Raw genomic sequence first — 23784 nt, 5'->3', positions numbered from 1 at the left:
TGGGCTGCTTTTGCTCCTGGTAAACGTGGAGGAAATGTGCCATTTTTCTGCTGCAGCCTCCCAGGGGCCACTCTGTAGCTTCCTGGCTGTTGAGAGGCCGGTTTGGCAGAAGCAGTAGCAGCTTCCTGAATCCTGGATGGCAGCCATAGGGTGTGATCTTGAACTCTGAGCTCCAGTGGGGCCTCAGAGGGAGAAGTCCCTGGTGGGTCCCAGACGGTCACCTCCTCTTCTGGGAGATGTCGTTCTCCTGACTTGGGCAGGGCCACACCTTTCTGGTAGGAGCTACATCTCCCTCTGCCTGAATGCTTGTCTTCCCTCCTCTTGTTACCTCTCCTCCCTCTTTAAATCCTCTCCCCACGAGAGCAGCTCTGTTTCCAAACCGTCACTTATTCTGTAGATTCGAAGGTGGCCCCTGGGCTTGCAGGAGGATGGACAAAGAATCCAGAGGTTGACAGTGTAGCCTTGGAGCTGTCACTCACCACCCGAGCCCTGGGGAACACACCCTTTCTTTTGTGGGCCTCGGTTTTCTAACCTGTAAAATGATAGGGTTGAAATGAAAGTTCCCTCCCAGCTTGAACCTACGATGATTCATTCCACAAACACGTAATTGAGGGTCTGCTGTCTGACAGGTACTGGGCTGGGTGCTGGGGCAACAAGATGAATGGGGCCTGGTTTTTGCAGAGCTCACCTTCTAGAAGACAGGCAGGTGAATAAGCACGGAATTAAACCACAGAGGGCTACGTGCTGTGCCGTGGTTGAAAGAATAGAGCTCTACCAGTCTTGTGAAGAAAGCAGCAGTGTCCTTGCTCCCTGTCCCCCACCTCCACCCCTCCACCCGACCCCCAGTCCCCCCACTCTCAGTTCTTTTAGATGCTTCCTTTGAGTTTTAGCAGCATACATATCTGTAGAAAAGAGACTTGCATCGCTACTTTTTGACTTTTCAGTTTTAGGTGCCAATTAAGTTCTCACTTTATAAGACATAGATTAAATTATCTTTTATCCACCCTCCCCATTAGAACCTTCCCCCAGAACCCCTTCGTGTCTCCCCACTCTCCCAATATGGTTACATCGTCCTCTTGGTTAAATGGGACCTCAGTGTCTTCATTTTTATGACTAAATGTTATTTATAGCGTAACCATGTAGTATATTATTACTATTTCAACATTTTTTTCTCTCTAGAGTGAGCTGCCCTTTTTTATTTGCTTAGTTTTCCTCATACATATTAGTGATTCAATCTCTAAATCTTCCCTGGTAGTGTGGATCTCATCTCAATATGTCCAAATTTTAGGCATTCTGTGCATTTCATCTTCTTGAAGAAATCTCTCCCAGAGCCCTTTCACTTCTCCAGGAGGACCTGCTTGCTCTCTACTCCTGGCACGGATCCTAATCTCTCTCTTAGTTGATTTTCTGCTTTCTTTTTCTTGTGTTTGGGGGAGGGAACACATCCTCCACCCTCCCACTGTGAGAAATGGTAAATGAGAGTTGCAGTTTGGGGAGAATTTGCATGTCTCAACATGTTTTTATTTTACAAATTAATAGTTTAGCAGGGTATGGAATTTTAGGTTGCAGAAGAATCTCTTAGAACTTCTACGGCAATGCTCCATCATCTTCTATGACAGTGCTGTTGAACAACCAATGCTGTTTGGAGTCCTGATCCTTTCCTGTGACTCAGTTTTCTCTCTAGAAGTTTGTAGCATCTGTGTCTCCAGTTCTGAAATTCCATGATGCTGTGCTTTGGTTAGGGTACATTTTTATATGCTCATTGGCCTGTTCAGTTTGGAACTCATGTTCATCAATTCTGGGAAATGTTCTTGAAATACTTTTTAAGGGCTTTTCTCTTCTCTGTTTTTTCTGTTTTCCTCCTTTGTTTTTGTTTCTTTGTTTGCTTGCTACAGTTTGGGAGGATATCTTTAACTTCCAGTCTTCCTTTTTAATTTTCATTCCTGTTACGTTTTAAATTTCTGAGACCTCATTTTGTTCTCTGAATGTTCATTTTTATAGCATCTTATTCTTATTTCATGGATGCAATATCACATTTCTCTGAGAATAAATAATTTTTTTAAAAGTTTCTTTCTGTCTGCATAACAGTTTCCTCCAAATTGCTTTCATCTGTTTGTTTTGACCTCTGTTTTTCACATTAGATGCTTTCCTCATATGTCTATGAATCTTTGGGTTTCTGGTTGTTTTTTTTTCTTTTTTAGTTTATTTAGTTTATTTATTTATTTATTTTTGGCTGTGTTGGGTCTTCGTTGCCGCACGCAGGCTTTCTCTAGTTGCGGCGCGTGGGGGCCACTCCTCGTTGCGGTGCGGTGGCTTCTCTTGTTGCGGAGCACGGGCTCTAGGCGCATGGGCTTCAGTACTCGCAGCACGCAGGCTCAGTAGTTGCGGCACATGGGCCCTAGGGCTCGTAGGCTTCAGTAGTTGTGGCTCACGGGCTCTAGAGAGCAGGCTCAGTAGTTGTGGCACACAGGCTTAGTTGCTCCGTGGCATGTGGGATCTTCCCTGGACCAGGGCTCGAACCCATGTCCCCTGCATCGGCAGGCGGATTCTTAACCACTGCGCCACCAGGGAAGTCCCTGGGTCTCTGCTGAAGCATGGAACTCTAAAAGCTTTGCAACTGTGGGCAGGCCTTTGCTGCCTCTGCCCTTTAGAAACCCTTGATGTCAGAGTCGTTCACCCAATCCCCTGTAGTGGTCCTGCCTCTCCTACATCAGTGTTTCCTCCAGCCCAAAGGCCCTCCATTTACTCACTCCAGAATATGCATCTCCCATCATCTACAGTGGTACAGGGAGGGGAAGGGACCTGCCTGCACAGAGTAGGGGAGGGATCTGGAGGACTAACTGCTCCTTAAACTGACTTTCAACTAGTTTGCTTATTTTTTTAATAGACTTTATTTTTTAGAGAAGTTTTAGGTTCACAGCAAAATTGGGTGGAAAGTATAGAGAGTTCCCGTGTACCCCTCGCCCCACACATACCCAGCCTCCCCCATCATCCACATCCTCACCCCAGGGGACATTTGTTACAACTGATGGACCTACACTGACACGTCATTGTCCCCAAAAGTCCATAGTTTACATGCAGGGTTCACCCTTGGTGTTGAACATTCCACGGGTTGGGACCAAAGTATCAACCATACAGTCTCACAACGAGTAGTTTCACTGCCCTAAAAATCCTGTGCTCCCCCTATTCATCCCTCCCTCTTCCCAGCCCCCGGCAACCACTTACATTTTACTTTTTAAAATTCACCTTTATCCCTACTTCTAGAGGTAACCAAGGTAGCCCATGCCAACCCTCCCCTGACTTCTGGGCCCTGAGTGTGGAGAGGGGGGAGGCAGGGAGATTGCCTCTCAGCTGCCCTCTTCACTGGCTGAGGACTCAGCTTTCTCTGCCCATCCTCTCTCCAGCTTCTGAAACTTGTTGCTGTTGCCTTCTCCCTTGTTCTTTTCTTTTCCTTTTTTTTTTTTTTTTTGCTGTGCCGTGCATCTTGCAGGGATCTTAGTTCCCCAAGCAGGGATCGAACCCAGGGATTGAACCCAGTGGTCTTGCAGTGAAAGCAGAGTCCTAACCACTGGACTGCCAGGGAATTCCCTCCCTTGTTCTATTCTATTTGTTTCTATGAGTCTACACTCTAAAACAAGTCCCTCTGCTGTAGTTTAGCAGGGCTTCAGGATGGCTGGAAGGGAAACGCATGAGCTCAACTGGCCACCTTTAATTAGAAGCTGCTCTAGTTGGATTTTCTGTTGTCATCTCAAATTCAACTTGACCCAGACACCCCCCCCCCCTCATCTCCTGCAAAATAAGCTCCTTCTCTTAGGAGATTCTTAGTAGGTTCTGATTTCTGCCAGTGGCTTCCGCTGCTCTGTTACCTAAGGCCTAACACCATAGGGTCCTCTCTGCACCTGTGCGTCCCTTGCCTCCTGTTCATGAAACTAGTCTCCCCTCTGGTGTCCTTCCCATTTCCCCTCCTCTGTTCACAGAGGCCACCCAGATCCAGCTTCTCACACCCAGACCTGAAGGAACGGCCTGTTACTGATCTTCAAGCATCCTCCCTTCACATTTAACCTCCCAAATGTCTTCAAACAAACAAACTTGCCATGGTCATGTCATTCATGGCTCAAAAATATTTTGTCTAGAGTAAAAAGTGCCAATTTCTGAGTTAGGTAGGGGAGTTTCTACAATATGACTCCTATCTGCCTCTCCTGGCCTCATTCTCCTGCTAGGACCGCTGGGCGTGGTTACGGCCACTCTGAACACACTGGCCCTTCCTGACTCTGTTCCCTCTGCCTGCACACCTTTCAAGACTCAGCTTAAATGCTGCCTCTGACGCAGAGCTTCACAAGTTATCCCAGGGAAGTTGCCAGCACCCTCTTCTGTGTTCCCAACCTCAAGTCGAATGTCCTAGTGCCATTTTTCTTTTTTTTTTTTTTTTAAATATTTATTTATTTATTTTGGCTGCACCAGGCCTTAGTTGCGGCATGCGGGATCTTTAATTAGGCATGTGGACTCTTAGCTGTGGCATGCACGTGGGATCTAGTTCCCTGACCAGGGATCGAACCCGGGCCCCATGCATTGGGAGCGCAGAGTCTTACCCACTGGACCACCAGGGAAGTCCTGTATTGCCATTTTTCGGCTTACATATCTGTCTCTCTTTGGGGTTCTTTGAGGGGAGGGACTGTGTCTTTTCCCTCTTGTACTTTCAGGGCTTAGCTTGGTGCCTTGTATACATTAAGTTCTCAATAAATGTTGAATGTATGAATGATTGACTTTATAGTTATACTTCATTATTTGTGTCTATTCTTTTCTATGCTGCTGCCTTCATTATCACCATATTAATAATCCTTTGATAGGAAGATCGTTTTAATAATTAAACTCCCTGCAAGTGTCATTAGAAGGACCTTCCTTGTACCAAAGATTGCTCGCAGCAAAAGGGAAAAGAGTATGTTCTTTTTGCATGTTGCCTAGCTTCACTTATTATTTTACTTCTTTACATATCCGTGTTCTTTCTCCAGCTGCTCTGTAAGCCTCCCGAGGGCAGGGCCCGTGCCTAGCTCTTCCTTCCAGCATTCTCCATAGCACCCAGCTCCAGCCTAGGTAGAGAGTAGGGGCTCAGTGAAGATTTGTAGATGGAACGCGTGTGCTATGAGGTCGGGGAGGATAAGTGGGCCGGTCTGGGGTGACTCTCTGATGTGGAAGCAAAATCAGGAAGCCCAGCGGGGCCTGGGTCAGGCCTGGGAGGAGGGAGACGGCAAGGACCAGCGTGGACTATGGGAGAAGGCATCTAGGAATAGCCCATCACAGCCAAGTGTTCTTTGGGAAGCAGGGAGAAGAGGAAGATGAGGAAGGAGGGAGAGGGAGGGAGGAGAGGAATGTGTGTGAACAGAGTGGCAGTGGGGTGGGAGGTGGCCAGTGCAATGGGGGAGGGGCTAAGTGGGTGGGAAGGCCTCCAGGGTCAAGGCCTCAGGGTAATTTCTTCACTCTAGGGGCTGACCAGCCCCGGTTGCCCCACTCCCCTGCCTCCCGTTCGCCTCCGGAACCCCACTTTGTAGTGCGGGCATCAGAGCCACCTTCAACTTCATTGCTGCTGAATCTTCCCTCCCTCAAGTGAGGATCACCAGGTCCAGGCCTCTGCTCCGGGATGGTGTGCCCTGCTCCCTCCCTCCTCCCCTCCCTCCCTCCCCTGGTGAGTCCCATGACCAATTCTAGACTCTCCCTCCCAAAGGGGGCCCCAGCCTTCTTCCTGAGCAGCTGTGGTCGAGTCCTGGGGGAGATACTGAGAAAGGAGATGTGAGAAACACCTAATCTGATGGAGGAGGGAGGGTCCACTCACGGGCACTCATGGGAGAATCAACCTGAACCTCTGCTGCCCTCTCCCCGCCCCGCTTAAATATGTATCAGAAAACACAAAATCATTACAGCCGAGAAAACTAATAGCAAAACCTTTTCTTGACATTCCATGGCGGTGTCTCCTCCCCTCCACCTCTGGGGTCCTTCTTCTCTCTCTCCCTTTGCTGCTAAACTCAGTGAGAGAGAGATTCCCCCCTCGCCCCCGTTTCTGCTCCACACAGGGACTCCTTCATGCAGCTCTCCTGCGCTCCTCCTCTCCTCGGAAACTATGCTGTCCTAGGGTGCCAGGGGCCTCCTGTTGCCAAGTCCACGTTGGTGGCGGTGGCATGGAGCCTGAAGCTGTCCCTGGCCTTGCCTTCCGTGAGCACGGCAGCCCTGCCACTGCAGAGCCCCTGCCTCGGCCTCGGGACCACCCTCTCACCATTTCTCCCTCCTTGCCCCCGACCATCTCTGTCTTCCTTCACAGCCACGCCTCTTGCCCCACGACCAGATGTGGGCCCAGATGTGCTTCACCAAGGTCCATCTCTCCAGCCCCTCTGCACAGGGCCAGCTGGCTGTCCTGCCCCTCCCTACAGGCCCAGTTGAACATCGAACCTCTTCCTTGGCTCTGTCTTGAGCCCAGAGGGGCTGAAAGCATGAGATTTCTTCCTCTGGCCCAGGACCCAAACCTTGGAATCATTCCTCTTTTGTTTTTAAATGAAATATTCCAGCCACACAAAGGTACAGGGAATAATGGAATGAACCCCTGTGTTCCCACCAGCTGGCTCAAGAATAAACCATTATCGATATACTTGAAGCCCCTTGAGTACCGCTCCCCATCGCATCTCCCCTTCCCCAAGGAGGCAGCCACCATCCTGAATTTGTTATTTATCATTCCTACAAATTCTTTAAATGTTCGCTACATGTGTATGTGCCTTACATGATATATAACTTTCATATGCATGGCTTTAAGCATTATGTAAATGGCTGCACAATGTATCTTTCTTCCATTTTCTCCCCTTCAAATGTACCCTGCTGATGACAAGTAGCTCTGGTGTATCCCTTTTCTCTGCAGTCTAATATTCCATTGTGAAAATGTGCCACACTTGACGTCCCCCCGTCCCGTGAATAGACATTTCAGATAACACTCAGCTGAGGTCATTCTGGACCTCTCTTCTCTCGTGCAGTCACCTGGTCCCAGTTTCTACTCTGTTGTTCAAAAAGCTTCCTGATATCATTTTCCAAAGCAACCTCCCTATTTGGGACTCCTTCGCCCGTCACCTGGACAACCCCAGTAGCCACCTAATGGCCCCCGCAGCCCCAGCTTAGCCCACTCGCCCCACAGCTACTTTCTCCCCACACCTGATGTCAGTCGGTTCCCCTCTGCTCTAAACCCTCTCCTGAGCGCTGCCCCTGGCCGCCAGCCTGGACTCCCAGCTTGCCTTTGGACCCTCCAACAGTCACTCCCACTGGCTTTCCAGTATCATCTCCCAGTCCTGCAGCCTCTCTGGCCTTCTTGACTCTCCCCTAAATGCCCTAACCCATCCCACCCCTGCTTTCTCTGGGTGGTTGCCCCGCTTGCCAGGCTCTCCTGCTGAGCCTTATCTTTCCCTCGAGGCTACTACAGTGCCGTATCTTCTCCGAGAAGCCTGCTCTGAACACCTCTGCAGGCCACAGCATGGCGTGATGGAATCACTGATTTCGCCCCTGCCAAGCTCACTTATGTATTTATTGAAGTACCAGACTGTCCCCCTCTGATGTAAACTCGGTGACATGGGCCGCAAGTTTGAATCTTCGTCAGCAGCACCAGCAGTATCGCCGCTGACAGGGTATCGGCAGGCGTGGGCCCGTTTGCATGCTTCACATCCACGATTCCATTTAATTCTCCCCTCCATCTTCTGAGGAGTCAGGGATTCTGATCACCACTTTATAGATAAGGAGACTGCACCACAATTCACGTGCCGGGGGCCTAGCCCGGTGCCAGAGGAGGTAAATGTGTGTCGGCAATGACAGTGGTGGGCCAGGTTTCTGTCAGTCCACTGGCTTCTCTGCCCCTGCCTCTCTCTCCTCACTCAGCCCTTTGTTTTCTGCCACGTGAACCTTCCCGAAGCTCCATCTAGGTCTACCTACAAGCTTAGAACGTTTCTCCTCTCCCCACTTCCCACCCAAGTTTCCCCCTCCCAGCTGCAGCCTCTCTTCCAGGGAGTCCTCCAGGAGTGCACCGGTCCCCTCACCCCCATGGTAATTGGCATCCAAGACCACATTTTGTTAAGAGCTATTATGTGCTGTGGGCCTAATATGCACTAGACATGTTTTGATATGCTGTGTAATTAATCTTCTCAACAAGCCAGTGATGATCGCCCCACCCCAGTCTACAGACGAGGAAACTGAAGCCCAGAGAGGTCAAGAAGTTTTCCCAAGGCCACAGAGTCAGCAAGTAGCAGAGGCAGGATCTGAACCCCTGCAGGCCCTCAGTTTTCTCCCCTGCAGTCCTCGGCACTTGGCTGATCACCGTCAGTTTCCTAGCCAGAGAACCAGCTCTCTGAGAGCTGAGTCCCGTGCATCTCTGTTGTCTGCCCACTCGTGTTCCTGCGCTTGGCCTGCCCCTGAGCCCAGGCAGCGCCCGATGGAGACAGTCTGAGTTCCAGGTCTGAGAGCAGGAGGGGCCCTGACCCCTAGCAGGGGTAGAAGCCTTCTACTCAGGGCCAGGAGCTCCAGAATGCCCACCCCACCCTGTACCAACCTTGTTAATTTGACCCATCTCCCAAAGGTGGCCAGTGCCCCCTCCCCACACCCCCTCCCCGGCCCCTCTTGGGTAGGACAGAGGGCCTTTCAGCCTTGGCTGCCACCGTGACCACCTTCTTGGGAGGGGCTGTTTTTCTAAACTTTTGAACCTGAGGTGGAGGCAGACCGCAGGCGTGGAGGGGACCTGGGCCTGTGTGATGGGATGTCACCGTGACTACCGGGTGGTATGTGTCCCCACCCTGGCTGGCCACAGGATAATTGCAGGCTTTCAAGATGGAAGGGACTTCTTGGTGTAAACGTAGCTAATTAGCAGCACGTGTGTGTGTGTGTGTGTGTGTGTGTGTGTGTGTGTGTGTGTGTGTGTGTGTGTGTGTGTGTGTGCGCGCGCGCCTTGTGAATCTGCACCCACCCCCACCCCTGACCAGGGGCCTCTTTGCCTTCACTGCTCAGACTCACTCCGTTTTCCAGCAGAAGGCCCCCCAGTACCCCCCTCCCAGCCTGATTAGTTTTATAGAGCGTTTCAGCCTTCTTTCTCCGGTTCCCTCTGTCCCTTAGAGACATTCCAAGCCCCAACTTACCTCATTCTGCCTAGAGAAGAACAGCATCTGGGGAACTCTGAATTCAGGGCCTGATTCCTGGCTCTGAGGCACTCTGTACCTCAGTTTCCTCTTTGGGAGTCTCCAACAAGGGGTGGGGGGAAAGCCAAAGTGTACAGTGTCACTAGAAAGCTGAGACTAAGGCACCGAGCCGCTGTCTTCCCTTCCCCCACTGCAAACCAGATTCCTCATTCTTAATGTTTCATCTGTTAGCCTCTGATTCCCAGAGTCTCAGTTTCCTCATCTGTCAGATGGGGATAATAACAGTATCTAACTCGAGTTGTTGTGAGGATTACACAAAATATAAGGCTTCTAGAATAGTGTGGGGTATGTGATAAGAACACTAAATGTTAGTAATTATTGTTACCATTAAAAATCTTTACTGAGTCCTTTGTGGTGAGCAGTGTACTAGGCTCCAGAGGCGTCATCTCTCCAGATCACTCTCATCTCTCTTCTCCTATTTCTGCTCCGGGTGCTTCATACGTCACAAGTTGGAGGGGGTCTGGAAGCCCCCAAACAGCAGGAGGAACCCTTTTCTGCCCTAGGCTAGAGACTGCTCTCGGGGACATGGGGTTGTAGGGCCGTGGTTGTCACAGGAAGTTGAGCACCCTCTCCCCACACCCCCACCTCCCATCCTCCCCTGGAGGGCAAGTTTGCCCAAAGAGGAGCAGAAGCTCGGCTTTGTCTGAAGCGCCCTCTGCTGGCCATCGGCAAAGGCCTTGGTCAAGGGCGGCGAGTTAAATAGAAGGTTGGGGGAGAGTAGAGCCTTCTGAATGTGAGGGGAAGGGGACTTCTGCCTGATGCAGAGCCCACAGTGCCACCTTCTCACCCTCAAAATGCCTGGCTTGGAGTTTTTTTTTTTTTTAAACCAGCCTGAGAACAGTTTCCAAAGACAGATTTTTCTCTCCCCTGGTAAATGCAGAAATAGACCAGGACAAGCAGCCAGCCAGAGCTAACAACCTGCCCCCCAACAGCTGCACAAAACAGTAGGAAGGCGAGCAGCTAGACAGCATGCAGAACTTCCTGACAGCAAAACATGATTGGGGGTGGGATGTGGGAGGTGGTTCTCATTTAGAAGAAGGTAACGATGTAATGATGGGGAGGAGTGTCCCGCGTGGGATCTGTCAGATCAGAAAGGAAATTAATTATTGAGTCTGTACTCAGAAGATGGAGGCCCACAGCAGCCTCCTGTTTCTCATATTGTAAGACCTTCTTCTCTGCCAACACCTGGGATAGATCTTCACCCCATGTCCAAATGTACTGACCAGACATTTGCCGGATCCTTGTGGGGAGGAATCAAAAAAAAAAAAGGACTCAAGTTTGAAGCAGGAGAAACTGAAGTTAGATCACTGGAAGGACTGTCCTGGTAGTGAGGCTGGGTGTATCCTTGTCCCTTTAGAGTCTCCCATGTGGGAAGGATGCTCCCAGGGCCAGCCTAGAAAACAAATCTTCTTCCGTGGGTGGAGTAGGGAGTTTGGCAGCCAACACCTCTGGATTTTCTAGAAGGCTGGTGGGTTCCGAGGGGAAGGAGGGGAGGGGAAGCGGCAGCTGCAGTGAAACTGAGGGTAACCGCTTTATTGCGTTGTAGAGAGTGCCGTTGTCCACACCAATTACATGCAGCTAGTTCTACCGTACAGAACCCTGGTGGCCTCCACGGAGGGCGAGGTGGGGCAGATTATTATATTATCAATGCCACTTGTTCATAGCGTCTGGTGGGCGAGCCGGCGGGTAGAGGGTGGGGATTCTGAGTCCCCAGGCTGAGCTTCCCTGGCCTGACCTGGCCAGGCCCCTCCTGAGATGCCCTCTGTAAGGAGGGACAGGGGATTCACCCTGGGCTCTACAACAATGTCCAGAGGATTGGAGCAGGGCGAGGAGGCAGGGTGGACAGGGGTGGACAGAAAGTGGGGAGAGTGAGACAGAAGGACACAGATGATGGTTGAAAGGAGTAGGAAGGGCCTGAGACCCATGTCAGCGGAGACTCAATCTCCAGCTCCTGCTGGCTCTTTTCTGCTCTACTTCCCTCAAGCCTGGCTTTCAGAAAGTTCCAGCAGTTTGGTGATTTGTGGGGTTACTGATTCCAGTTCTGCTGCTTTCTCAACATCTTCCCCCCTCCCCCGCACTTCCGCTGAGTACACACACTCCTTCCCGCGCCCTGCTCTGGAGGAGGGAGTGTCTGGAAGGTGAACAGTGCGGGGAGGAGGGAACTGGCCGATAACCCAGTAACGGCACTGGGGTCTGAGGAAGGCGGAGGGGGCTCCCCTGTTGGGGTGGGGCAGCAGATGGGGAGCCAGGACTTGATGTGGGCTGGTGTGGTGGTGCCCCCCTCCCCACCCTGCCTTTAACAGCCTGCACCTTTTCCTCCCCCAGCTGTCGGGGTCCAGACTGCATGGGCTAGAATAACCCCTTTTTCGACCTGAGCCCACCAGTGCTATGACACTGCACACAGGGGTGGGCGAGCATTTCAATGCCACACACACACCTATCCAGGTAGCCCCCAGGAAGACACGGGTGATGGGCCCAGAGGGCACCTTGGCATGCGGTCCTGCAGGAGGAACCCTCTCCATCCCTAGAGGAAATCTACTCCCTGATGAAAACATCCAGGCCAGGAACCTGGATTTCAAACCCACGAATGAACCGGGGCGAGGAGCTGTGACTTTGGGAGAAAACAGAACGATGGAGAGACCTGGTTTGAAATTTCTGAGAATGCTAAGATGACGGATGACGGATGGAAAAAGGGGCCAGGCGGAGCAGAGAGGAGCCAGAGCCCTGGCTGGGATGAACGTGGAGGTGCCGGTGCGCGGGGTTCAAGCCCACTCCCGTACTTGCAGGAAGTCCCCCTTCAGGAGCCCCCAGCTGTCCAGAGCCATCTTTGTGCTTTCACGCCCCTGCCCTCCCTCCCCTTGCTGACACACGCAGGGCCCTGTGAATAGAGGACGTTTAATATTTCTGTGCTGGTCAAACAGAACACAGGTGGGGAGTACATAGGGGAGGGGGCGGAGGGCCCCCTGCCTCTTGGGAGGGGTGGATTGTGAAGGGGTGTATGTGGGGGGTTTCTTGGGAAATAGTCCAAGGAGTCTTCTCAGCAAAGGGGCCTGGCCTGGGGTGTCATAAGCATCAAATACACCCAGTCCTTGGCCTTAAGTTGGGGTCCCCCATAGGGGGTCTGTGGAGAGTCTCACTTTTTTTCCAGCTCCTTCGCTGGAATCCACACTCCCAGTGTGATGGGGGATTTGGTCCTGGAGAGAGGGGTCTGGAGAGCCCCCAGTAAGCAGCCCAGGGTTGGGAAGAGGGCTCCCGTGCCCACCACCCAAGGGGCCGAGAACCCCGCGGGGTGCCGAGGGCTGCCCATCTCCTCCCCTCTGCCTGCTTTCCTTCCCCCCCGGGCTGGGCAAGAGCAGAGGGGAGGTGAGCAGGGTCGCCAACCTCTACTGAGTCCCAGGGTCCTCAGGGTGGGGTGGAGGGAGGGTGGAGAGAGAGGGTCTTGGCCACCAACAGACACTGTAAACTTTGGTTTAAAACAATAACTTAAGTTGGGGAGGGCTTCCAGCCTGGGGCCGGGATGGGAAGCGGGATGAGCAGGGGGTATGGGAGGCGACAAAGGAAAAAGCCAACAAAAAGTTTTGGTTTTTGCTTCCGGCATAAGAAAGGTCTTTGGTCATCTGTGTAACTGGGGGGTGGGGGGACAGGGAAGGGGTGCTGAGGGCGGGTGAGGGAAGACTGCGGTGGGGGACCTGAAGGCTGGGGTGGGAGTGACCTGTCAGGTCACAGCAGCCACCGTATTCATCCCACCCGCCCCTCAAGCCTGGTGTCAGCCTGGCCTTTCCCTGGGACACAGGCAGATGCTTCCCGCAGTCCTGGCACCACCTGGGGCCCCAACTCCAGCCTCAAGGGTAGCTCGGCCGCCTTCAGCGGCTCTACCTCCACGAGTGCACCGGGCACAGGTCTCTGTGGACGAGGTGGGCACCGGGCCACTTCCTATGCTCCCTGGCCTGGGGGGCAGCACCCAGGAAATGGGGGTGGAGGCCCAGTTCGGCCTGGGGGGGACCCGGAACCAGGCAGCCCTGCTCCCACGGAACTCCCCGGGGCACTCCACTTGTTCCCCCCCCTCACCAGCTGTGGCTCTTGATTGGGCACAGCTGAGGGACAGGTTTTTCCTGGGGCTGCTCTGAGACTTTAGGTGCCCCCAACCCAGGCCAGGGGTAGGAGCAGGGGTGGAGCTACTTCTTCACAGTAAGGACAAGAAGGTGGAAGGGCGCACAAATTAGGGAAACGGGGGCCTCTGGCCAGAGAGTACTGCCAGAGCGAGATGGGGGGGCCCTGGGTGTGAGAGGGTGGCTCAGCCCCGCCTCCGGGTCTCCATGGCACTGAGGGGCACTGAGGGGCCCTGCGGGGGCGAGCTGGTGGGGGAGGAGGGCCCTGCTGCTGCTGCTGGTGGTTGGGGGGCGGGGGAGGCGGGATTCGGATGTGGGTGGGGGAGTCTGAGGAGGGGTCTGGGCCCTCCGTGTCCTCTGCCGGTCCCAGACCAGGGGTTCTGTGTCCCCTCGGGGGCAGCCGGTCCCTGCCCCCCCACTCCGAGCGTCGACGTAGGTCAGTCAGGTCACCTTGGGAGTTGCTGGCCCAGCCCCCCATCTGAGTCCTGGAAGTGCCTTGAGGTTGGGCGGGGCGAGGAGTCGGGGTAGGTGGGGCCTGGCTTCCGGGAGGGAGGGGTCTCACCCCTGCCCTGCCTGCCCCTAGAGGCCCTTAGGACAGTTCCTCTCCCGGCAGCTCCTCCTCCAGGTCCCTGTCTTCTGGAGGCCCCGAGGTGCTGGGGTTAGGGGGCCCCAGGGGGGGTCCCGGCCGCCTGTCTTCCTCCGCCTCAGCTGGCTCCTCTTTCACCTGCACCTGGTGGCTGTGACAGAAGGGATGATGTGGGCACCCTGGAGGTCCTCTCCTGCCGGCCCCAGCCCAAAATGCATCCAGGATCTGGGGGCGCAGGGATGTGTCCAGAGCTCGCCTCCCCAGGACCCCCTCATCTCTGAGCCGCTGGGGCCTGACGTCTCAGGTCTGGTTTCCCTTCAAAGGAAAGGAGGTCTTGGGATGGACAGAGGTTGCCTTTGGTTGGGAAGGAGAGGGGAAGGGAGACGACAGAGGATGGAGAAGAGAGAGAAATAAAGAGGATACGGGGGTGGGGGGAGGGGGGGGCAGAGGGGAGCAATGAGAAGGAAGAGAGGGGCCACCTGCCCTGGGAAGAGAGCTGTGCTGGAGGCCACAAGATGGGGATCCCAGCTGCAGGGGGAGAAGATTCAGCCTTCCTGATGTTTGCGGGGGGCACGGCGGTGGGCTGGGGTCCATGCCATGGGCTCACCTGTACTGGGGTGGGGAGAGGCGAGGGGGGCTGCTGCTGCCATTGCTGGGCAGCGGCTCCATGGGGGCGCCCACGTCGTCATGGCTGAGGGGCAGGAGGCTGCTGGCGGAGCCAGGGTTCAGCATGCCAGGGCTGTTGAGGAGGGGGAAGCTGCTCTCGGCCAGGGCAGCCTGGAGGGCACAGAGTTGGGGCCTGTCAGCGGGCTCCACCCAGTCAAGTGCTGTCCCTTCCCCAGCCCTAGAGAGCCTCCCGTGTGTCCACGGGCTGGCAGATCTCTGGCACCCCCTCCCAAGGCCAGAGCTCCGAAGCTGAGCTGCCTCCCAGCTTTCCTGAGAACCTGGGCCTGACTTCTTCCCTTCCCAGGAGACAGAGGACCCCCACGCCCTGCCCCCGCTGCCACCCCAGATCTGTAAGCCAGGGAAGGGGTCACCACTGGCTATGCCAACCTACCCGCTCTGTGCCCCGTCTCTGCCAGGGAGGGTGGGGGAATGTCTCTTCTGCAGACCAGTGTGCTGGAGGGAAAGTGAGGGGGTGGGAGGGCACTGGGCGGGGACCAGTCCACTACCTGGTAGCTGGCGTTAAGTGCTCCATAACTGAGGCCCGAAATCATGTTCTTCACCAGGGTGGGGCTCCTGGAGGAGATAGAAGGCAGCGTCTGCTTCATTCATTCGCTTATTCCTCACTCAGGCCTTGACCCTAACTGAGGGCCTGCTCTGTGCCAGGGACTGTCCCATTCATTATCCTGGGAGGCCCCATCTTATTCAATCCTCCCACTGACCTGGCACATCTGGGACCGAAAGCCCCCTTCACAGGTGAGCTGCCGGGGCTCCTAGGGGCCCTGGAATGTGCCCAGGGTCTCAGGGCTGAGGAGTAGGACCCAGATCCCTCCCAGTGTCTGTCTCCACGTCAGGTGGCCCAGTATTTTCTCTCCAGTCTAGATTTCCCGATGTCTGGCAAGGTCTGAGCGATAACCTCCATAGTCCCCTACTATAAAATCCACTTTCTTGCCACCCTGAATTTTGGGACATCCAATAAGCCGTGTGCTCAGCCTGTCCCCACATGCTCCACACCAAAGGCTTTTCTGCACAAAGAAGTGTCCAGGAGTTGGGTCAGGAAAAGCAATGGCTTAAGGCCATCCTTCCACAGTGAGTATCCCCAGTTTAGAGGGTGTCTCAGACAGCTTAAAGAACTGGCCCAAGGTCACACAGCTGGTGAGAAGCAGAGGTGTAATTCGAGCCCAGGTCTTCTGATTCCAAGTTGATAACGGGACATGAAGATTCCAAGCATTGTGACTGGCACATGGGGGCACTCAGAAGGGAATGGCTTTCCTTTTCGGGTCCCAACCCTGCCCCAGCACCCACAGCTGCCTGAGGGTAGAGGGGCTCTTGTCTGGGGTGAAGGAATCTTTGAGGGGCACAGGCACCCACAGAGAGCCATCTAACTTGCTTCAGAGGCCCAAGATGCGCAGGCAAGCCCACGTGGGGTGCTCGGAGTGGGGAGGTGGTGGCGCTGGAAGGGAAGCTGAAAGAGGAACCCTCCCCCAGGTTCCTCAGTTTCCACTGGAAGTGCTGCGTGGTAGAGGCCAGAGACCCAGCTCCGCCAGGAATCTGCTGTGTGACCACCCTCCAGCCCCTTGTCCTCTCTGGGCCTCCTCTCCCTGTAAAATGAAGAGGTGGGGCCTGGAGATCTCACAGACTGGCTCATCCTGCAATAAGATGGGGGAGAGTGGCCCTGGGGATGGCAGCCCCCTCACCAACAGCCACACTGGCTGCCATCTGCCCATGCCCCAGCTCCGGCCGGGGCTACTTTGGGCTTCTGCCTCTCTCTGGTGCCAGGTTCCCCTCAGCTCCTTCCCTCAGTCAGAAGCAGAAGGCAGAAATGTCCTCTTCCTAATCATCTGTCACTTCCAGATTCCAGGCTCTCCTGGGCTCCTTCGCCCCTTTTCTCCGACCCCCCAACCCCACAGTGGGAAGGATCCGGGGCAGAAAGTTACCCTGGAGAAGTATGGGGGGGTGTGGGCCCACATACCCCGTCATCTTTGGTGGTCTCCGCTTCTGGTACTCCCGCTCGTCCACAGTCCACACGGCGCCCTTGACGTTCTCCACGCGCACGAAGCACTTGTGCAGGCTGAGGTTGTGTCGCACTGCATTCTGGGGGTGCAGTGACAAGAAGCAGATGCTCAGAGGTGGCCCCTCCTCCACTCGGGGGAGCACAGGCAGGAGGGTCCTCAAGTCCCACCTGGTCCCACCTTCCCCAGCAACAAGCAAGGGGAGGGCCGGGCAGGAGAAGATGCAGCCGGAGCCGAGGGAAGACCCCTCTCGGCCCTTGGAGCCAGCGGCTCCGGCATCCTCACCACCGCCAGCCCGTTGTATTGTCTGCTCCCTTCTCCCTGCCACGTTTTGGAAAACTCTGTCTACCAAGTGAATGATACCTCGTTAGCAATAATCTGTTTTCTCATCATCATTAGTCAGATGCATGTAGCTGTTAGGGCTTCTGAGCGGCACGAGACCACACTCAGGTCCTGGCACCTCAGTGAGCCTGGGACACCTTACCTCAGGTGCACACAGAGTTCCCATTAAGCCTTTAAAAGTTTTGGGAATAACTCAGGAAGCCTCACTGCAACCTTCCTTGACCACCTTGGAGCGTGGGAGCCTTGACTTTGGGCTGTGGCTCAGAACAGATGGCTTATTGAGAGCATGAGGTATACAGTAGAGGCCTAATACATACTTGCTAACATAAGGAAGCTGAGAGAAAGGAGAGCCTGGGTTTAGTGGCTGTACAGCAGGAAGAGGAGGGAAAAGTCACCTTGTCGGTCCCACCTCCTCCCAGCAGGATAACTTCAGGAATTGAGGTCATCCTGTTTGTAGGACACTTGGGTGGGGGCAGGGGTGCTTGGCCCAATCCGCCCCTCCCCCCTCCCGGGAACCTGGGCTAGGGCCCTGATCCACCCCACCACCGCCCGCCATGTGCCTTGCTCCTGTCCCCACGCTCTCCTCTCTCAACTTCACAGCCCCAAGCTGTCCCTGTCCCTGTTACCTGTCCCCCCTCAGCCTCCCGCACCTCATCTCCATCCTTGTCTCCTCTTTACATTTCTAAATGGGAAGAAAGCAGGCTGGGCAGGCAGCCCATGCCCCTGGAGATCCCCTCTCCCTTTCTCCCTTCCAACTCTTGCCACTTGCAACTGGCCCGATTTCATTACCAATTTTAATTTGCCTCTAATTAAATCCTGTGTATTTTTCCGACTCGCTTGCTAATCCACGAGGGAGGCGGGCGGCTGGAGTGGAATCTCTTGGAGCGATAATTACAAAGGGCCTAATCACGCCGGGGCTCCTGCCTTGGAATAAATTTGCCCGCATTACGGGGCTCCGATCCTCCGCTTTGCAAATGAGAATGACCCCAATTTCCGAGGATGGCCTCACTGGGGCTTTTTTCCCTCATTTCGAAGCCTGATTCGTGATGAGAGACTAATTCGTTACGCTGAAACATTAACGGCAATTTAAGGGGTCTGGCAGGGGCTGCGTAAACAAAAGGACAGGCCCACAACATGGGCCCTGGGAGGGGACGGACACAGGGGGAGGGCTGGCGAGGACCATCAGCTTGGCAGATGGCGGCTCTGTCCCCGGATGAACGGCAGCTGGCCTGGCCCACACCGGCTCCCAACCCTTCTGCCCTGGTCTGAAGTGGACAGCATCCTAGGGTGGGGGCCCAAGAGAGTAAAGGAGGAGGAAGGAAAGGAAGCTGAAATAGTTGAGGAGAAGAGGAGGGACCTCAATGGGCAGATAAACGGGTCGGAAGTGGGGGTGGAAAGGAAATAGAGCTGGGAGTAGACAGGGTGCATTTCCCAAGTGACGTGAATGGAAGCTTGACGGCAAAAAATCCTGAAGGTCAGAGTGGACCGCAAGCTGAGGTGGATTCTGCTGGGCCACAGGGAGGACGCAGGCAGTGCCCCCAGTGGCAGAAGCAGCAGCAGAGCACAGCTAAATGGGAAGGTCACTCAATGAGCTGGCTTCTTGCTGGGACCTAGACTAGGGGAGGGGAGATGGAGGTGAAGACCTGGGAGGGAGACACGCCACTGAGATGACCAAGGCTGGGCCACCAGTCGAAGGTGGTATGAAGGCCCAAGGGGGCTGGGCTACAGGAGAGGTGGCTTCATGATGGTCATCGAGGGGTTTAAGAAAGTCACCTAAACCAGCTCCTTCCGACCTCAAGAAAGGAGAGAAGTAGAGATTGCAGAGGGTGATGCAGTTAAGAGAGAACAAGAAAGGAGGATAGGTGGATGAGAGGCACTCTGCCCCCAAGGAGGAGGTTGTCTAGGGCAGTGAGGCTCCACATTGACTCCCCTAAAGGTAGAGGGTTAATATACAATATTAAAGTAAACATTACATAACAACTGTAATGATCCCTGAAGTTTGTATAGGACTCTCATCATTTACGAAACCTGGTATCCAAACTGGCCTGCAGGTTGGAGACTGAACCAGGTGGCTCCAAGAAGGCCCTGCTGGCTCAGAGAGAGGGCAGGACTGTGGTTGGCAGGAAATGACATCACTCGCAGCCAATCACAGCAGCTGTCCCAGCCTTGCAGCCTCTTTGCCAAGCTTTGGGAATTGGGCACGGGAATACAGAAGGTCACGGAGCAGTCTCTCCTGCTGCACTTAGCACAGAGAAGGCAGAGAAGGCTGGGCCCTGTACAGACCTCACCTTGTCCTGGTCACTGGTAGGGAGGGGGCCCTAGTGACACTTGTTGAAACCTGGTGGGATCGGGGAGGTAGGCTGTTTAGCTGCAGCTTCTGCACTGGCCAGCAGAGGGACTCAAGAGCCAGGGATCCAACTCAGGTCCTGAGATGTGGGGGACTCCTTCCCGGGTGTCCATCCTTTCCCACAGGGCACTGACACTCCCTTCTCCTTCCCCTCACCCCCTCCCACCCTGCTGCACAGAACCTAATATTCTCACCCATCAGACAGACAGACTCATACCCCCCATGCTGGCTCTAGAAAAACAAATGGCTTAGTGTCCCAGCCCACAACTCTCGTGTCCCATTTTCCTAGGTTCCCTCCCTTGTCTGTTTCTGATCCCCCAGGAAAACTCTTATGGCTGAAGGTGTTAAAATGACTAATTGGATGAAGACAATAATTATCTTCCTGCTACTGATGGCAGAGCTGGGGAGAGTGTGAGCGTCTGTGTTTGTGCCCCAGGGCATTACAGTCCAGGGTCTCGGTCCACCCACATGTTCAGGCCTGCGAGCCCCCTCCCTCCACCTATCCTGGTCTTCAGAGCGTGCGCCTTTAGCCGAGGACTCTGAACCCTGAGGGTCTCCTGTGAATGTAACCCAGGCCTCCGACCAGGCTCAGGCACTACCGACTCCTGCAGGCCCTATTTCAGGGGGCTGGGGTTTTTGGGCCCATGGGGTGAGCGCTCCAGAGAAGTGGAGGTGGAGGTGGAGGGGCCCACGGCCCAGCCTGGGGCCTGGTGGGGCCCCTTCTATAGAACTGCCTCCCCGAGGGGACTGTTAGGCAGCCTTGGTCTCAAAGGGATCTGGAGATGTCCAAGGACGCCTGGGGCCCTGGCAAGGAGGAACGGGCATGCCTCACCTTCCAGGTGGCCGTGTTTCTCCGGAAATAGGCGAACATCCTGGTGAACCAGTTATAGATCTCATTCAGGGTCAGCTGCCTGTCGGGGGTTTCCAGGATGGCCTGTGGACAAGGAAGAAGCACAGGGACCCTCAGTCTGGGCCTGCAAGGGCCACAGGCCTGTGTGCTCTGCCCCAGCTCCCCTCAGCCTGGCCCCTAACTCATCTGAGAGCAGAGGAGACCCGCTGCGGAAGCATGTGGACAAGACTGGGGGTGCTGGATGGTCCCCTGAGAGGGGCAGGCTGGTTACAGACCAGCCAGAGGCTAAAGGGAACACGAGCCTCGAAGGCCATGCACTTGTGCGAGGAGCACATGAATTTCTGCTGGAGGGAAAATGGCTCCAAGGGCCCCTGCCCTAGACTGGGAAAGAAAGCAGTATTCTTGGGAGAAAGAGGTCCGGGGGTGGGGGCTGTTTGGAATTTATCCTGGTTTTTGTAAAGGGCACCCTAAACATGAGATGGCGTGTGGATGTGTGTGTGTGCGCATCTGAGAGACAGAGAAAAGGAGACAGACTACAAGTGACCATAAGTCTATCAGAAAATCGTCTCATGGGAGTGTGCGTACGTGGAAATGAGGGTATGGATGACACAGGGGGTGTAAGTAGCATCAACAGTGTGTGTGCTCCCACAGACAGGTCTGAGTGACCAGCAGGATGGCTCAGCCGAAGCCCATGTAAGGGGCCGTCTGGCTGAGAAGGAAAACGCAGGTGTGAGTGGGAGAGGACATGTGTGAGACGGAAAGTTACGTTCTCTGGTCCCAGGACCCTGAGGGAGGGGTGCAGACTGTGTGCCTCCCCCCGCCCCCCCCCACTCCGTCTACCTTCCCACGCTCACCTGGCGGATGAGGGAGGCGTAGGTGAAGGGGGGCCGGACGTCGGCGTTCTTGTAGAACTCGTGATTCTGCGCCAGCTCTGGGGGAGACAGGCAGAGGCTGAGGTAGCCAGAAGGGGGGTCCAGCTTGGGGAAAGATGCCCCTCCCCACGGCCCTTACCTGAGGAGATGGGGGAGCAGAACTTGTCGCTGCTCCTCCGCCGCGCGGGCCCCCCACTGTGCAGGGAGGCAGAGCCGAGGCCAGGGGGCCGTAGGGGGGTGACAGGGGCAGCGGCCGAGGTGGGGGGGTGTACGAGACCATCTGGGAACGAGTCGGCTGCGGAGACGGTCACCTTGGAGAATGAGGAGGAGCCGGGGACTGGGTTCAGCTGTGAGCAACGGGGAGGATGCTGAGACCAGTGCCGAAAGGATGAGGGGTCGGGGTTGGGGGGGGGTAGCGGGGGGGCGGTTCTTGGAGGGCCGCAGGGAGGGGAGAGTCACTCACTGGCTGACTGAAGGGCTTGGGCTCCGAGGGCCGCATGTGCAGATGGGCCATCATGGCCTGCAGCCGCTCGCTCTCCTTGGCGAGCTGTGGAGAGGTGGGAGGTGAGCAGGGGTTGTGTCTGGTGGCGGGGAGGGGGCGGGGGGGGGGCAGCCGGGCCCTCCTCCTCCTCCTCCACATACCAAGCCCCTGTCACCACCACGCGCCCCCACCCTTGGCAGCCCAGCTCCCTCCGTCCCTTGCTCCTGGAAGACCTCGGCTTTTCCCTGCCCCTCTGGCCCCTCACACCACAAAGCCAGGACTGGGGGCTGCCTGCTCCATGAAGCCCTCCCCGCTTCTCCAGACTGTGTGTCCCCAGCCTAGACCCCCACACAGCCGCTGCACTCTGGGGGGCCTTCTTCCCAACAGCACACGCCTTTCCTCCCCATCAAGAGCAGAGGCTGTGGCTGAACAACACCCAAGTTCAGTGGCACTTGTGTGTGAGAGTGCCGTCACACACTGAATGGAGATGCAGGGATGGATGAATGATTCATTCACCCCTATTCATAAATTCAATAGATCTTTTACAACCACCCTCTCATGCAGGGAGCTCTGCTAGGTGCCAGAGGGAAATGGGTAAATATTGATTGGCTGCCTGATGGACTGTCCTGAGTAGCCTCCTGAGTATTCCGTGCTGTAGAGTGGAGACTCCGGAGCCAGACTGCCCTGGTTCCAATCCCAGCTCTGCCACCCACTGGCTGAGTGATCAGAGGCAAGTTACTTCACCTCTCTATGCCTCTGTTTTCTGTATCTGTAAATTGGGCATAATAATAGTACCTACCAACCATATAACATTGTTCAGAGGATCCCTTGAGTCACATAGGTATTTAGTATATAGCACAAGGTAAGGGCTCAGTATGTTAGCTATTTATACCATTTTTGTTGTTTGTATTAGTATGAGTCTCTTCAGGACCTCGCAGCGGAGAGATCCCCAACCCTGGTTTTCCCCTCAGAATCCGGCTGCCCTCACCTTACAACCATGGTAACGAGGACCTAGAAAGCATTAGATGACCCTTCCATGAGACCCCCTAAATCCCTCCTGGAAAGTCAGTGCTGCAGGTGAGGCAGGGGTGGGAGCCCCCCACGCCCCTCTCCCGCAGCCCGAGGCCACACCTGGATCTCCAGCTGCTGCACCACCTGCATCTGCACGCGGCACTGGGCTGTGCTCCGGTCGTCCAGGGCGTGCTCTGTGTTGAGGTGTCTTCCGGGGGAGGAGGGGGCGGAGAAGAGAAAGTTGGCCCTGGTTCTCCTGCTGTCACCACCCTCCCCATCCTACCCTCTAATCCTGCCCACAGCCTGGAAAGCAGACAGACCAAGAGATACAAAGAAGGGAAAGGGATGGGGAAAAAAACAAAAACAAAAACGGGGCAACGGAGGAAGCCGCCTTCTCGTCAGCCTCCTTTGATGTCTTTGCTAAAATCCCAGCTACAGAGATCTAACTGCAAATGAACTAATTAAGTAAACCTCTGACGAAGCGTGAAAACAATTTGTTTGACCCTGATGCTGCAAGGGTCTGGGAGACAGCGGAGTTAATCAGTCAGTGACAGAGCCTGGCATGGCTATGGCAGCTGGCCGCCTGCTGCCAGCCGCCTGTCCGCCAGGCCCGAAGGCCGTCACTAGGCTGTTGCTCTCCGGGGCTGGGGCTCAGGGAAGCCGGGGAGGGCGGTGGGGGAAGTCCTCTCCTTCTCCTCACACCCCCAACCTGCTGGGCTCAGCAGCCTGGGGTCGGGGTGGGGAGGCTGCTGGCTCAGGAAATACAGACCGCAGACGCGGTAGGAGTGACCGGGGAGTTGATGGGGGGCAGAGAAGGAATGAGGCCCCCCCTGGGGTGAGGATGGCAGGACAGCTGGTGCCTGAAGGCGCAAGAAGTGGCAAGCTAGGTGGCAGGCTGGGGGATGAGGGGCCCTGTTAGGGGAGGCAGGCTGGGGGGCAAAGGAGAGTGGGGCTGACACCTACTTGATAAACTGGCCCAGGTCTTCACACAGGGTCTCACAGCCTGGCCACTTGCACTCTCCGTGTCCGTAGAGGGGGTGGGAGCCGGGCGTCTCCTCGTGGGAGGAGCTGGGAGGGCAGGAGGGTGATGGTGGTCAGCGACCCTGAAGACCCCGGCAGCCCTCGGTCCTGCCCAGCCCCAGCTCCCCTACTAATGACGTTTCTGTCCCTAATACAGGTTCCCCAGACGTCAGGCACAGTTGTGCGTGCCCCGGGAGAGGCAAACCTGCCGGTCCCTGAGCTCCACAACCCCACCCCAGCCTCTACCAGCCCTCAGGGTCAAGGCCAGTCCCCGGGCAGGTATAC

General features: G+C 55.3%; 1 protein-coding gene across 3 annotated transcripts in view; it reads right to left on the bottom strand.

The window, feature by feature from the left end:
* Positions 1 to 3441: 3441 nt before the first annotated feature.
* Positions 3442 to 23784, bottom strand: part of FOXP4 (forkhead box P4) — a 59914-nt gene continuing 39571 nt past the window's right edge. The window contains exons 8-17 of one of the 3 annotated variants that reach the window (XM_082345917.1): positions 23443 to 23547; positions 22600 to 22687; positions 21451 to 21534; positions 21127 to 21334; positions 20970 to 21046; positions 20098 to 20199; positions 16537 to 16658; positions 15074 to 15140; positions 14509 to 14678; positions 3442 to 14052 (exon numbers count right to left, since the gene is read on the bottom strand). In XM_082345917.1, the coding sequence (XP_082202043.1) occupies positions 13905 to 14052; positions 14509 to 14678; positions 15074 to 15140; positions 16537 to 16658; positions 20098 to 20199; positions 20970 to 21046; positions 21127 to 21334; positions 21451 to 21534; positions 22600 to 22687; positions 23443 to 23547 (1171 nt within the window). In that variant the 3' untranslated portion in view covers positions 3442 to 13904. Of the gene's footprint in view, positions 14053 to 14508; positions 14679 to 14958; positions 15141 to 16536; positions 16659 to 20097; positions 20200 to 20969; positions 21047 to 21126; positions 21335 to 21450; positions 21535 to 22599; positions 22688 to 23442; positions 23548 to 23784 lie in introns of all 3 variants that reach the window. The other 2 variants (XM_082345918.1, XR_014232396.1) reach the window with 2 other exon arrangements.

This window comes from Balaenoptera borealis (genome assembly GCF_965194805.1).
Source record: "Balaenoptera borealis genome assembly, chromosome: 12".
Taxonomy (NCBI): Eukaryota; Metazoa; Chordata; class Mammalia; order Artiodactyla; family Balaenopteridae; genus Balaenoptera; species Balaenoptera borealis.
This window is presented reverse-complemented; position numbering and strand designations above follow the sequence as displayed.